Source organism: Watersipora subatra, chromosome 7 (genome assembly GCF_963576615.1).
Source record: "Watersipora subatra chromosome 7, tzWatSuba1.1, whole genome shotgun sequence".
In the NCBI taxonomy this organism is placed as follows: domain Eukaryota; kingdom Metazoa; phylum Bryozoa; class Gymnolaemata; order Cheilostomatida; family Watersiporidae; genus Watersipora; species Watersipora subatra.
Window position 1 is genome coordinate 34,096,041 of NC_088714.1, and position 14,815 is coordinate 34,110,855.

Here is a 14,815-nt window from a genome sequence, read left to right on the forward strand (position 1 = left end):
TATAAAATAACAGATATTCAAACTATATAAAATAAAAAGCGGTGCAGTTGAGAGACCACTGATGCTGTCTGTTTACTCTCAAGTAAAGACACTGGGTGCAAGGTGGGTCTTACCGTAAGAACCTCTTGTATTTTCTATGATACATAATAGTGACCTGTATTCCTTTTTATATCACTCCATGTTAACAAATTGTGCCAACTAACTATATAAGTGTCTAACTCATAGAGAAAGAGAACAAAATATAAATATTCTTAAAAACGATTTTACATCCTTTATTCAGGTGCCATGCTGGTTCGTTTACATCATGTGATGTAAAAACCTAGTTTCGCGCCAAATGATATGTCAACAAATGAAGATGTCAGCCTTCTTGAGAAGACCACATGTTTATCTGCTCGAGTTGACACAGATTATCCTGGTTCCTAATCCTTCCCTGGCGGGCCAACCCCTATCCCTAGGTTACAAATTTAATTGAGTTTTACAACTTAATTGAATTGTTACAAATTTTCATTAAACTTAGGTCCTCAAATTTAACAACACAATCAGTCAAGTGAGAATGCTTGGCCAATAATAATACATATTTTCTAACAACCAGTGTGATGACACCAGAAGACAGCATATTTTGAAGCGAGCTAGAACTAGACAAAAGGTAAATAACAAATAACTATATTATTAGCCACACTATCCAACTCATGACTTAGACACATGACTTAGAGCAAACAGTAGCATAAACAGGTAACACATGACTTAGAGCAAACAGTAGCATAAACAGGTAACACATGACTTAGAGCAAACAGTAGCATAAACAGGTAACACATGACTTAGAGCAAACAGTAGCATAAACAGGTAAAGAATAGAAGAAATGACAACCCACCGACTTTGAAGCTGACCATTCTCTGAGCTGTAAAGGAGAAAGAGTCTGAGAGTTGAGCTGAGACAGAGTTTCAAGCACTCCTTTCATTTCCTGCATGACAGTCTCTAACTTTTCTCCGTTGCTTTCATATCCTCTCAAGCAGTCACGGATGCTGTGAGCTTGTCGAAGCATCTGAAACAGTATTAAAGATGCCGACTCAAGTCTTACAAAGTTACCGAAGTGGTCGCACAATAAACTTATTCGGCTAAACACTCATGTTTAACAATTTTCAAAGGGCCGAGTAAGCGGATGACTCATAGTGAAACTATTTTATGCTTCACTTTTCATGGTAGCCAGTTGCTAGTAGCTACTACTAGCCACAAGCAAAAGTGGGAGGTAAAAAACCAGTGTGGTCAAGTGTAGTTCAGATTGCAGACTTTTATCTCCGGATCTTATAATATAAGATCCGGAGATAAAAGTCTACAATCTGAACTACACTTGACCACACTGGTTTTTTATAATATAAAATAATGGTTTTTTATCTTATAATATAAGATCCGGAGATAAAAGTTTTATAATCTCTTATAAACTTTTATAATCTGTTATAATATAACAGATTATAAAAGTGAACTTCGACGCAGAAGTAAAAAAAAGCATGTAGGGTTCATAATACAAAATGTCCAAGTTTACAACCCTCTAATATCAGATAACAGAAACATACAAAAAATTTTAATATGCAAAGTGTGTTAATAACGAAAAAAGAAAAGAAATTTACCTCAGAATGAACGAAATCCACCTCCTGAAGTACTCCATTCAGATGATCAGCGTTTGCTGACTGAGCTGTTATAGAGTCACGCAAAAGACCGTGGTGTTTGTCTATTTCCACAATCAGAGCCTAAACACAAAGACAGCAGGAGAATTTTACTCTCATTCTATAACTAATTCTATTACACTTAGGAGCGCATTACTGAATGCACAGCTTGCAAACACTATAAGATGCAAATCTAAGGAAGATACTGCTACATTGAACCGAGAAAAGTAATACTTCACTAGAATGAAAAGCATGAACTGTATGCATTTTGAGAAAACAACTGTAATAGGTGTTGTAGGTATATTCATATAGAGATACACGGGTATACTTATGAATTGTCAAACCTAGTAAAGTCTTTATTGAAAATCTTATCCATATGAAATTAGATATATTACAAAACACAACTTATGTAATAATGACCACTAACTGGAATGACATGACTGAATTCAATCAAACGCATCAAAGACTACTGCCGATCAAGCAACCCTTCCAAGAACCAGCTATTTTATCTAACAAGAATACAATGATCGAAAATGGCTTAAACATAAAGTCAACAAAAGAACTAGCCAATCGGGTCAAGTAGCACACAAGTCGCATCAGAGAAGTACGATACCTCATGTGTCTGTAGCTTTGCGTCTGTTTCTGTCATGACATCTTCAAGCTCTTCCTTCCTCTTCTCATGCTCCGCTTGCCACTCAGAATGGTCGAGGTGTGAGGCAACTCTCTCCTGCAGTCTCATCACTTCTTGCAAAGTCGATGCCTGCTGTGACAATTGGCACTTGAGATTCGTCCACTCATCCTTGAGGTCAATGACCTTAGATACAGTGTCAGCATTCGTGCAGGCGTCACCGAGTTTGAGCGATGTGGTTATAAGATCTCCCAAAAGTCTGTCTATAGCTGGAACCTGACGGATCACTTCCTGTGAAAATGCAACCAACATCTCAAAAGCAGCTCATTAGAAACACCGTTATATGTCTTTGAGTGTTCGCTTCCTAGCTCATCATTTTCTTTCACCTACATACCTAGCTCCAGTAGCAACCACCTGTGACACCCGTCATACCTGTCATACCTGCCATACCTTTAACAGTTAGTTACTAGCACTAAGCCCGGCGTTGCTCCGAATTTCTTTCATTTTCAACTCGCATTGCTACAAGGCTTTCACGATAACAATCAATGAGGACAATTGTCTTTAATGAATGTGAAGGCGCATTCATAAAGAATATGAAAGTTGTAATATCGCTGCTTGAGCCTGATATTGCTTGAAATGAGCCTGTTTTTTTCACATTAAATAAGCCATATTTATTGCATATTTATAGCATATTTATTGCATATTCATAGCATATTTATTGCATATTTATTGCACATTTATTGCATATTTATTGCATATTTATAGCATATTTATAGCACATTTATTGCATATTTATAGCATATTTATTGCATATTTATAGCATATTTATAGCATATTTATAGCACATTTATTGCATATTTATTGCGCAGAGCTCTGGCAGTCTGCTCTTATAACTCTTTCTTCATGCGAGACCTATTCTACATCATGGCACACCGTTTCTATTAGGGTTAAGATTATTCGAGAAATCTGGAATGCAATTGGATTAATTCAGTTGGTGGAGTGTGGGTATGGCAAACTGAATGTAGTAGTAATCTTTTACGAAGCACTTTCATCACAGCTCGCATTATTTCTTCAGAGCAATGATATCAAGCAAGATTACAGGACGACAAGAGTTTTATAAGTACATTATATAGATATATCAGGTATAAGTTATGACTTGTGTGTGACACATCTGTCACATAATGGTTAATCACTTTGTACAATACTGCATTCACAAACTCATCCCTACCAACCATGCATCTGACAATCGTCAACCAAATATTTGTTTCCCACAAGCTATGGATCTGTAGCTCACTAGCATTACGTAGAACACTCACTACCACGTATCCACAAACACTTTTATATCATAACAAACATTCGTAACGGCTGAAGAGCAGTCACTCTGACCACATGTCAGTCACTCACCCACCAATCATTCCTGTTTCCAATGCTACATATTCTGCAAGCATCTAAAATAAATGTCTCACAATCTGAATACCTGTCAATCAGTCTCAACTCATGTCACTCACCTGTGACTCATTCTAAATTCTTGTCACTCACCTGCGACTCACTGTGAACTCCTGTCCCTCACCATAACATATTCCATAGAACTGCCACTCACCTGGCATTGTTCAGACAGCTCAGCACATTTGATAGGAGTGATATGATCTAGATCCTTCCATAGCATCTCTCTCGCCTGCTTTATGAAAACTTCAGCCTGCTGTGTACTTTTATGGAACTTCTCCATTTCTCTGTCAAAGAGTTCTATCTTTTCTCGTCGTTGCTGTATAGCTGTCAACAATGCAAAACAATTAAATTCTAAATGTATATGTCTAGACTTTTTAGCTACCGTATATCTTGTAATATAAATACAGTGAAACTCGAATAACTCGCCCTCGGATAGCTTGAACACATGGTTAACTCAAACGGATTTGTTTGGTCCGCTCCCACACAATCATAAATTGCTTTAGATAACCCGACCTTAACTTCGTTAACTCAAACAGTTTTTTGCCCATCGGCTACCGAGACGGTTGTTATCACTTTAGAATATCACTTTATTCCAAGCCATAGATAAACATAAACTTTTAGTAGTTCTTAGGCGTCATTATTATCACTATCGGCAAAATATTTTCATAACAACTTTTCTAAAGGTTTGCAAAAATCAAATTTTACCAAACATCCACTCTGGGATAGCCCTTCGAAAGCAAGGAGAAGCGAGGTAGCCTTTGGATAAACTTAAAGAAAAATCGGCAAAATTGGTTGTTGTTAAAACGCTCAAAAGAAAAATATGTCTTTTTTCTGAGTGTTACAACCGCGATCAAGTTTTGCCTATTTTAATCTGAAAACGTCCTGGCAGTCACATCAACTAAAACAAACAAACAAACAAACCTCAAGTAATAGGGAAATATTTATACTTTCTGATGAAAATTGCTAAAACATTACATGAGAGGCTCCTTAACTTGCAACAAGCAATCTATGCTTTTGATTTATATAGAGTTTGTATATGTACTGATGAATACATGCACTTGTGACAGTGTTCTCATAACTTGAACGCTCTGATAACTCTAACACTTTCTCTCGATCCTGTGAAGTTCGAGTTAGCCGAGTTTCCCTGTACTTAGTTATTGCATTTAGGAACAGACTGCCTTACTTGAAAATGACTCGGCAAAACCAAATATCCCTATCAATAATTTTTTTTATAAAAGAGTATATAGGTATAAATTGTTAATGAATTTTTGTCATTTATGTCACAATACATACAACCCTCAGATTATACTGGCAGTAAGTCTCATCATGCTACATGTTACAAAGGGCATGATGCAAATTTACCATTAGTTAGAGAATCGAGGCGCGATTTGATATTCTCACGATCACTAGTTATCTTCTCCTTTTCTGCAGATGTAATTTGACTGGAGAGGTCATGGGTGAGGCTGCTCATGGCAGTGAGCAACTGACAGTGTTTGTCAAGCTCACTCTCCAACTGGTCCTAAAAACAAGTCATTCCGCGTTACTCCTAACTATGAAACAGACAACACTGAGAGAGACTAACTAGCGAACAACACTCACGATCTGTAACTTACCTGCAGCTGCGCAGTTTTATAGATCTTCTATAAGCTGGTTCACACTAAATCGCTGCAACTCGGCGTTGATATTACCATACTATGGTGATAGTCGGTGATAGCATAGTTCACACTATCACAGACCCATCTGCATTTGCATCAGCAAATACTCCACTACGTAGTGTTCTCATTTTTCTTTTTAATTTTTTTCTAAGGAGCTTCTTTATTGCCACGCGCTCGAATCAAATACTAGTCCCACAGCTACTATCATGAACAGAAATAATTAGATCATGCTATCAGCGACAGCCAATTACCATCGCCGAAATGGTGCACACAATGCTTAGGCTGACGTTGACACTTGGCCAACTATCGGGAAAGTTTGGCAGCTGCAAACTTTCCCGACATATCCGCATTGCTTCGTTGATGCCATCGATTCATGGTGCACATAGTCGATGATGAATACCGAAAAGACGACTCCGATATATGGTGATATAGTGTGAACCAACCTTTACCAGCGGGCATACTATTTTACTATCAGTGCGTGCACTACTACCAATAGTTATAAACTGTTAGTGAAGAACATTCTAGACTAAAATATTGGGAGAATCATAATAGCAGGTTGAGAAACTAGAACTTTTCTAATCAAAATTGAGAGTGGAACTCGCAATTGGGTTTGAGCAAATGTGAGGAAATAATATAAAATGAAAATAAATCCGAACTGAACTTACCAAATATTCATCTTTCTGTAGAAATTCACCACACTGACATATCTAACACTTCAAACAACCATATTCATAATACTAGCATCAATAAAATGTAAACCAAACAACCTTTCTGAGAAAATATACAAGATGCCTAGCCAACTGAACAAATCTCAACTTCAAGCGCTACATAATACATAACGTCGCACTCTCATTTTTCAGCACCTCGTACTTGACTATATTCAAGAACTTACCTGTTGTTCCTTAGCTATGGCTATATCCATGATATCATCGCAGACAGCACCTCTAGCTCTGCCCATCCATCTTTGTAAAGTTAGCTGAATATCCGTTAGCTCCTCCCACTTATCGATTGTCCTGCAAATAATCATCAATTACTATACTTGATGAAAGTCCAACAAACATGCGATTGATAAAAAATATAGATCGAAGTCACTTACCCTTGTAGTTCAGACTTGCTCGTATCGATCTCTTCATCTAGTCTCTGTGCTGTCTCTATGATAGAGTCTTGAAGAGAAGCGATGTCACTAGGGATTTGCCCCCTCTGACTAACAAGTTTACCAACTCTATCTAGTGTCTCCTCCTTTTTCATCTATAGAAATAATTTTAGATTGAAAAAAATTGTTACATACCAGAGATACCGCAAGCCTCCGGTGTCAAAAATCTGTTGAATACATCATCTTCATAAGTCAACCATCCAATAAGGAAAAACATACTAATCAGAACATATGTATTGCGTTGCAACAGTCACATGGTCATGTTACAACCAGCCACAGGTTAATATCACCAAGACACCAGCATTGCTTGCCAAATTCATATAAAAACTGTGACAGTCGAGCAGTGACGCGCTGACCTTCGCTTCATCAAGAGCATTGCTTGCTGACTTGACCTTGAAGTAACCGACTGCCTGCTGTACTGTCTCTCCCACTTCTTTATGAAGCTGAATCAATGAATCAAGTTGAGTGGCCAGTTCTGAGTAGACAACTCCGTGTTCACCAATAGCAAGCAAGAGTGCTGTTTCCTGCTCTGAGCATTTGCTTTTCAGCCTGTACGTAAGCAACAGTTCTGGCTACTACATACTGAACATACTCAGAAAGTTCGAAGGTTGAGATAAAAGAGGAAATTATATGGACCAGCTAACTTGGCACGTTAGCTCAATCCGTTAGCTCAGTTAGATCAATTGGTCAAATGACACTGACAGCAGGTTACCTCTTAGCCTGTCTTGACAAACTGTTGTTTTTGCAGAGTTGTACCCCCCCCCCCCCCCGTCGAGCAGGCGAGCAACACAACAGCTTGTCACAAGACGTACTGCACCTGATGCATCAGCTGCACTGAAAGGGAGTTGTCCTCTTTCGTCTATGCGGCTTGGCTGCGATGTTATGGCGGTCGCACCATCGGTAATCATAACGGATTTCGCGCAAAAATTTATGTAGAAAAAAATATGATTGAAACGTTTAACCAAAGACCAGTCTCTGTTGTAAACTTTAATAGAACTTGTGAATAAAATAAATTGAAAATAAAATCCATAAGAACAAATAAAACTAACTGATACGAAAATAGAAATAAAACTGACTGAGCGCACAAATAACGACATGTTCAGTCGCTGTTGTTGCCTAAGTTCTCAAGTTCTACTAACGTTTACCGCAGAGACTGGTGGCTGGTTAAACGTTGTAATATTATTTTTTTCTACATAAATTTTTGTGCGAAATTCGTTATGATTACCAATGGAGCGACCGACATAACATTGCAGCCATACTGCATAGACGGAAGAGAACAACTCCCTTTCAGTGCAGCTGATGCATCAGGTGCAGTGCGTCTTGTGACAAGCTGTTGTGTTGCTCGCCTGCTCGACGGGGGGGGGGGGTTCAACTCCGCAAAAACAACAGTTTGTCAAGACAGGCTAGTTACCTCTGCAGAAGCTGGCGATTGGACGAGTCAGCATAAGATGCTGACTGACTAGTATCGGGTGTATCAGCCAGAGTTTCATATATGTTATCAACTTCCAGGAGGTGCCCTTCCGCTTCTCTGAGTTTCTCACCAGCCTGCAACAAACCAAAATGTATAGATGTCAAACAATAAAACATGTCATAATAGAGATAACAATAAAGATAGTAATAATTAAATGAGTAATAATAAGATTAATAACAAACAATACTAACGATATTCAAAAAATTGTCAATAGTGACAGATAGTAAAAATTTAATCAGATAATGCCAATGGTAGTGTGACTCCCTTTTTCAACCTATTTTAATTAGAGAAAAGGCAGCAGTCTAATTAGAATCGTTGATTTTAATAGTAACTTGAAGTCACATGTGAAAACAGAAGTTTGACAATATTATTAAATGAGTGATTATCTATCCACACACACACACACCTTCAGTCTTCACTATCAAATCCAAATAACTAACAGAAAAACTGAGACTAAGCCTGCACTTTCTGGCACTGATAGCACATGCCTGACACTAACTGAACTGCAGCAAAATATGCACGTTGTCTACAATCTGTATTCATAATACAAAAACACAAAAACCTGAAATGGCTTAATTTAATTCCACTTATAACAACCCCATTAAAAATGGAGAGTCATTTATGTTAACAACCAATCAAACTAACATATACCGCATAAGATTATGTCTGACAATGATAAAAACTTATTTTGATTTTCACACAGTTATAATCATCTGCAGTTTATATTTTTAATAATAAATATTGTAAATGTTTATATTTAAATGAGTCTGTTCTTATTAGAATGAGATAATTAATTTTTAATCTTTTAGAAATAACCACAGATGTATGAAATTCATGTCATACATAAGGGAAAGTAGCGTTACCTACATGCATGTACTAGATGCAAGAGAAAATAAATCTGATATCGTACCAGCAATTACAGAGCAACTCCTGAACTAGCGAAAAACTATTTGGCAACAAACCAATAATTAAAATAAAAAAGGAACTACAACTCTTTACTAACCAGCTTGCACTGCTCGAGGTCATGCTGGAGGCGCTCAAGCGGCAGCGAAGGCAGATTTGAGGAAGTCAGGTGACCAAGGTCCTGCGATATACGGTCAAGTTCATTGCCCAGTAGTTCCGTGGTGTCAGTTAATTGCGTCCAAGACTCCACCGAACTCGTCATCTCAGAAATCAACCGATCAGATTCATCTACAAGTGCTGGCCATGTTAGGTTAGCCACTGCCCTGCACCTGTCTCGATACGCTTGCTTCCTCTCAGGGTCGGAAAGTAAGTCCGTAACACGAGGCAGAGTCTTTTCCAGAGCCTCAACTTCCCCTGCATCAACTCCCAGTACGTCTCGTATGGCCTAACAAGTAAAAAAGTGTGCCCAAAACTCAAATGTGTATATTTGTACTGAAACATGTAAAGGTGCCTGGCAAATGCCTCTGAAAAGATGCATTGTTAGTTTAGCAAAGATTAGTAATAACTAGTTTAACACAGCCTGCAACAACTTTTCAGCACCAAATTCCAACTTTTCTTATTTTTCCTACAACTATGGTGAATGTTTAACAATCTCCAAGACTGCATAACCTACCAGAGCTTTGTTCAATCGTTGCTGACAAGACTGCAAGTCAGAAGCTGCCATATTTCGTATAGACTCCATCTCTGACTTACGCTCTTTGACAAGAGCTTCTATCGCTTCATCGGCAGAGTCAAACAGGTGGACAGCAGCTGAAAGGTCGATTAGGTGCTCCAGGGAAAGGCTCAGCTGCTTTTTTCTACATATGAGAACCCACCAAATTCAAATGACACTACACTAGAGAGAACCCACCAAATTCAAATGACACTACACTAGGGAGAACCCATCAAATTCAAATGACACTACACTAGAGAGAACCCATCAAATTCAAATGACACTACACTAGAGAGAACCCACCAAATTCAAATGACACTACACTAGGGAGAACGCACACTTGAATCAGTTTTTTGTCTGCTCAGAGTGAACATACAAGCTATTAATCAAGTGAATAGCAATTCGGCAACCAGATGATTGGACAAACGTGAAATTAGGAAACAATTTTACTAGATCACTAGGGGGTCAGATGCGTGGAGGGGTTTCTAAATAACTAGAAGATAGATAATTCATAGATAACTAGAAGGTACTAAGTAGCTAGGAAACAGGATACCTAGTGGTTACTTAGGAACTAGTTACTAGGCAGTTCCCAGGTAACCAGGACTACATATCTCAGAGTTGAAGCAATCAGGCGCTCAGATAACAACAGGTGACCAAGTGATGAATGGAGCATGTAAATCAGACATTGTCTTCACATTGTATAACAGAAGAGTAAGACAAGCTCCTATAGACGCAGGGATAACATGTTCATCCTACGAGAAATCAAACATCAAATGACAGCTACACTCTAATGAAGATCTTTTACATCTCATCAAGGAGTTTAGGGCTGGATGCTCACCAAACGAGACAAATATAATATCTTACGTGACCAACTGTTGTCTTCTAAAAAAGTTATAACGAGGTAAAACCGCTGTCACTAACTATACTGTCACTAACTATACTGTCACTAACTATACTGTCACTAACTACACTGTCACTAATTATACTGTCACTAACTATACTGTCACTAGCTATACTTTCACTAATTATACTTTCACTAACTATACTTTCACTAACCATACTTTCACTAACCATACTTTCACTAACCATACTTTCACTAACAATACTGTCACTAACTATACTGTCACTAACTATACTGTCACTAACTATGCTGTCACTAACTATAATGTCACTAACTATACTGTCACTAATTATACTGTCGCTAATTATACTGTCGCTAATTATACTGTCGCTAATTATACTGTCACTAACTACACTGTCGCTAACTACACTATCGCTAACTATACTTTCACTAACTATACTGTCACTAACTATACTGTCACTAACTATACTGTCACTAACTATACTGTCACTAATTATACTGTCACTAACTATACTGTCACTAACTATACTTTCACTAACTATACTTTCACTAACTATACTTTCACTAACCATACTTTCACTAACCATACTTTCACTAACGATACTGTCACTAACTACACTGTCACTATTTATACTGTCACTAACTATACTGTCACTAACTATACTGTCACTAGCTATACTGTCACTAACTACACTGTCACTAATTATACTGTCACTAACTATACTGTCACTAACTATACTTTCACTAACTATACTTTCACTAACCATACTTTCACTCACTATACTGTCACTATTTATACTGTCCCTAACTATACTGTCACTAACTATACTTTCACTAACTAAACTGTCACTAACTATACTGTCACTAACTAAAGTGTCACTAACTATGCTGTCACGAACTATACTGACATGAGGTTTTTCCTATAAGCTCTATGCTTTGGGCTTAATCAGCAATATCAGGTATAAATTCTGAGCAGTGACGAACAATTGAAACATTCAAAAAGCAACACTAATAAAGGGAGGAAGAGACATTTATACTATAAGACAAGCAGTATAGTTTATGCTAAGAAGAAGTTATGTACTAGATATGGGTTCAACTTATCCAGCGCACAATCCTCTTGACACCAACAAACTCATCCAAACAGCCAAACTTAAACTAAATGGAAAACAAATTGTTGTTTTATAAAGAGAGCCTCAGTTGATAGTTGATATAACTGAACTAGGGCGCTAAACTACAACTATTGATTGTACAGTTTTGAGTGAACTTGATGCGATTAGATTTGAGGTGACATCACTGTTGGGGACCCCTCAAATCCCTGAGCGTGTCATGGACCTATGTAATAGTAAATCAATAGTTATCTTAAAACTGATCTCACTAGATCTAAGGCGGTTTGGTGCTTATGGTTATCAACCTTGCAACTGTAGACCAAGAAATACAAGCTCATACATATACGATAATATTAACAATCCGGGAGAGGATCATAGGCAGTAGTTGGTTACAGCAGGCTGGTTCATAAAAATATGTATGAACTACTATATACACCATGTCTAAGAAAGTACAGGATTTCTTTGAAAAAAATTGAGGCGAAATAAAGTAGCTACGAAGTGAGTTCACTGACTAATGTTAGGGTCATTTCCTCTACACATTTTCACTAAGTATAAAGTAAAAAATAGACAGCTTCATAGTTACTGCTGTCTAGGTTTAGTAAGATCAGAAGAACAGATAAGAAGAAAACAAGCAAATCATTTGGATCTTTTAAAGGCAGAACAACTTACGTTTCATCGAGGGTTGTCTGTAGTTCTAACTGAATGACAGCCAGCCTCTGATTAGCAGAGTCAGTAAGTGTGGGAGACAATATTCCAGCTAAAATGACTAATTTCTTCATGAGCAGCTCAACACCAGGTGCAGTTTCTTGACAAGTCTATAAACAAGGCATGTACTGATATCATATTGTTAAACCCTGTCGGCTGTTTGGCAGCTTTGAGGTCGTGTTTTACTGTAAAATCTAATGACATGCAGGAGCCATTAGCAGCGTACACGTTGGCAAAACTATAGAGCTGATTAAGACAGCGAGACATATGACTTGCCTGTATAGCCTGAGATACCGCTGGAGAGGTGTTGTCTTTATGATGGCTGGTCGCCTGAACAGCGTTACTAAGCCAAGCTTCAATATCTACCAGAGTAGTATGGAACTCTTGGCGCGTGTGTCTTGTCTCATTCATCTTCTGTCTTTCTTCCCCTATGAGGGTTTGCAGCTCATCTGTGTAGCAGTAACATTACAACAATGGGAAGTTGTCTACTCCTTTTTATTGTTAGTGAATCTTGAATCTGGTTAACTTTTGTTGTAAATTACTGCGCAGTAATTTGCAAAATGAAATAAAAAACTCAATGTCAAGTAAACAAAATTATTATTTGAAAAAGTTGAGCTTAAAAATCTATTGCTAGGCTAGCGGATACGCTGTTTAGTTAATTGTTTAAAATACCAATGCAGCTAGTAGCACGCTTTCCTCATTCTTATATTTGTTTAGCAAGTGGCTTCGAAATCTATATGGCATGTTTGAAAGCTTCCAACTCGTGTAATCGTGTACAAATTGTGCACAAATCTTGACTGTGTTTCAAGAGGTGAAGAACAGTCAAGATGCAATGGTAAAAGAATTGTGGAGACTCACCAAGGAGACTCTCATATCGTTTAATCAACTGAGATAAGTCTGGTGATATGGCTTCTTCAAGGGTGCCATGCGCGCGTCTCTCATTCGCGACTTGCTCATTCACATCAGCCTCAGTTTCTTTTAGCCTTTGCTCTATGCTCTAAAATATGCAGCACTTGGAATGATTGTGATGATCAGATGATTCGAGAAGCTCTCAGACTTTCCTGCGTATGATGTTAGACAGCACGAGTGACTTACCTGAAGAGCGTGTAAGACAGCATCTGAAGACTCAACACTCCAGCCCTCAGTTAGACAGCTCTCTTCTAGTTTTTCCACCTGCTCCATGAGACTTGACACAAGTGCCTTTAAGTCACTTTCAAATTCCCGGCGATTCCGCAGCATCGTGTCATACCGGATTTTCCCTTGTTCTTGCCTTCCGAGTAGATCAACATGAGCAGCAGTCAAAGATGCGACTCGTTCCGTCATGTCAGCTGGCTCAGATATTTGGGTTAGCCTTTTCTCGAGGTAGGCTGGAGTGTTGTCAGCAGGGTACTGCTGCAGAGCTGCCTCCATCATCTATTCAAAAAGTGAAAGAAAAAAGGTGATATATATTTTGACACTGATCAATGTAAATAGTTACTAGATTAGTCGTAGCATGAAATTACGGACAGGTGTCAAATCTTGACATACAGTAATCCCATTGCCGTAGTTGATCGGCACCCGGTTAAGCAAGAAAATTAGTAAAATTCAAATTGATTGCCCTTGCTACTGGCCTGGCCTTTTTTATACTAAATTAAACTCACTTTTTCATTAATCATAAGCACTTATGTTTATTAGATGATTTTGAGTATCGAGTGCAGGTAAGAGGCATGACAAAGGGTTTCACAAGCACTTTACACTTTTACACTTCACAAAACGTAACAGAAAAACGGTGAACCATGAGGACTGACATAACAGATATGCTGACGGAGGGATCTCACTAGACCAGAGTATGACTGCGGTTTGTGTATTTTAGCTTACTATTATTTCTTTCTTTAATTTTGAACAAAAACGTTTTAACCAGAGAAGTACTGAAGCCGCTAAAGCTGTACCGCAAAACAGTGAAAGATTACTGTACTCTATTCAACACTAGTAGTATGGGATTACTGTACTCTAATCAACACTAGTAGTGAGGGATTACTGTACATTATTCAACACTAGTAGTAAAGGATTACTGTACTCTAATCAACCATAGTAGTGAGGGATTACTGTACTCTAATCAACACTAGTAGTGAGGGATTACTGTACACTATTCAACACTAGTAGTGAGGGATTACTGTACTCTATTCAACACTAGTAGTGAGGGATTACTGTACTCTATTCAACACTAGTAATAAGGGATTACTGTACACTATTCAACACTAGTAGTGAGGGATTACTGTACACTATTCAACACTAGTAGTGAGGGATTACTGTACTCTATTCAACACTAGTAGTGAAGGATTACTGTACTCTATTCAACAATAGTAGTAAGGGATTACTGTACACTATTCAACACTAGTAGTGAGGGATTACTGTACTCTAATCAACACTAGTAGTACGGGATTACTGTACTCTATTCAACACTAGTAGTAAGGGATTACTGTACTCTATTCAACACTAGTAGTGAGGGATTACTGTACACTATTCAACACTAG

The 14,815-nt window shown here is 38.0% G+C and overlaps 1 protein-coding gene across 1 annotated transcript in view; it reads right to left on the reverse strand.

The window, feature by feature from the left end:
• LOC137400696 (nesprin-1-like) overlaps positions 1 to 14,815 on the reverse strand; it is a 73,789-nt gene that overhangs the window by 36,399 nt on the left and 22,575 nt on the right. Inside the window, exons 21-35 of the mRNA XM_068087028.1 lie at positions 13,398 to 13,715; positions 13,161 to 13,299; positions 12,579 to 12,751; positions 12,267 to 12,412; positions 9,591 to 9,774; positions 9,018 to 9,362; positions 7,955 to 8,088; positions 6,900 to 7,092; positions 6,487 to 6,638; positions 6,283 to 6,403; positions 5,098 to 5,254; positions 3,890 to 4,059; positions 2,275 to 2,580; positions 1,626 to 1,745; positions 872 to 1,042 (exon numbers count right to left, since the gene is read on the reverse strand). Of these exons, the coding sequence (XP_067943129.1) occupies positions 872 to 1,042; positions 1,626 to 1,745; positions 2,275 to 2,580; positions 3,890 to 4,059; positions 5,098 to 5,254; positions 6,283 to 6,403; positions 6,487 to 6,638; positions 6,900 to 7,092; positions 7,955 to 8,088; positions 9,018 to 9,362; positions 9,591 to 9,774; positions 12,267 to 12,412; positions 12,579 to 12,751; positions 13,161 to 13,299; positions 13,398 to 13,715 (2,829 nt within the window). The remainder of the gene's footprint in view (positions 1 to 871; positions 1,043 to 1,625; positions 1,746 to 2,274; positions 2,581 to 3,889; positions 4,060 to 5,097; positions 5,255 to 6,282; positions 6,404 to 6,486; positions 6,639 to 6,899; positions 7,093 to 7,954; positions 8,089 to 9,017; positions 9,363 to 9,590; positions 9,775 to 12,266; positions 12,413 to 12,578; positions 12,752 to 13,160; positions 13,300 to 13,397; positions 13,716 to 14,815) is intronic.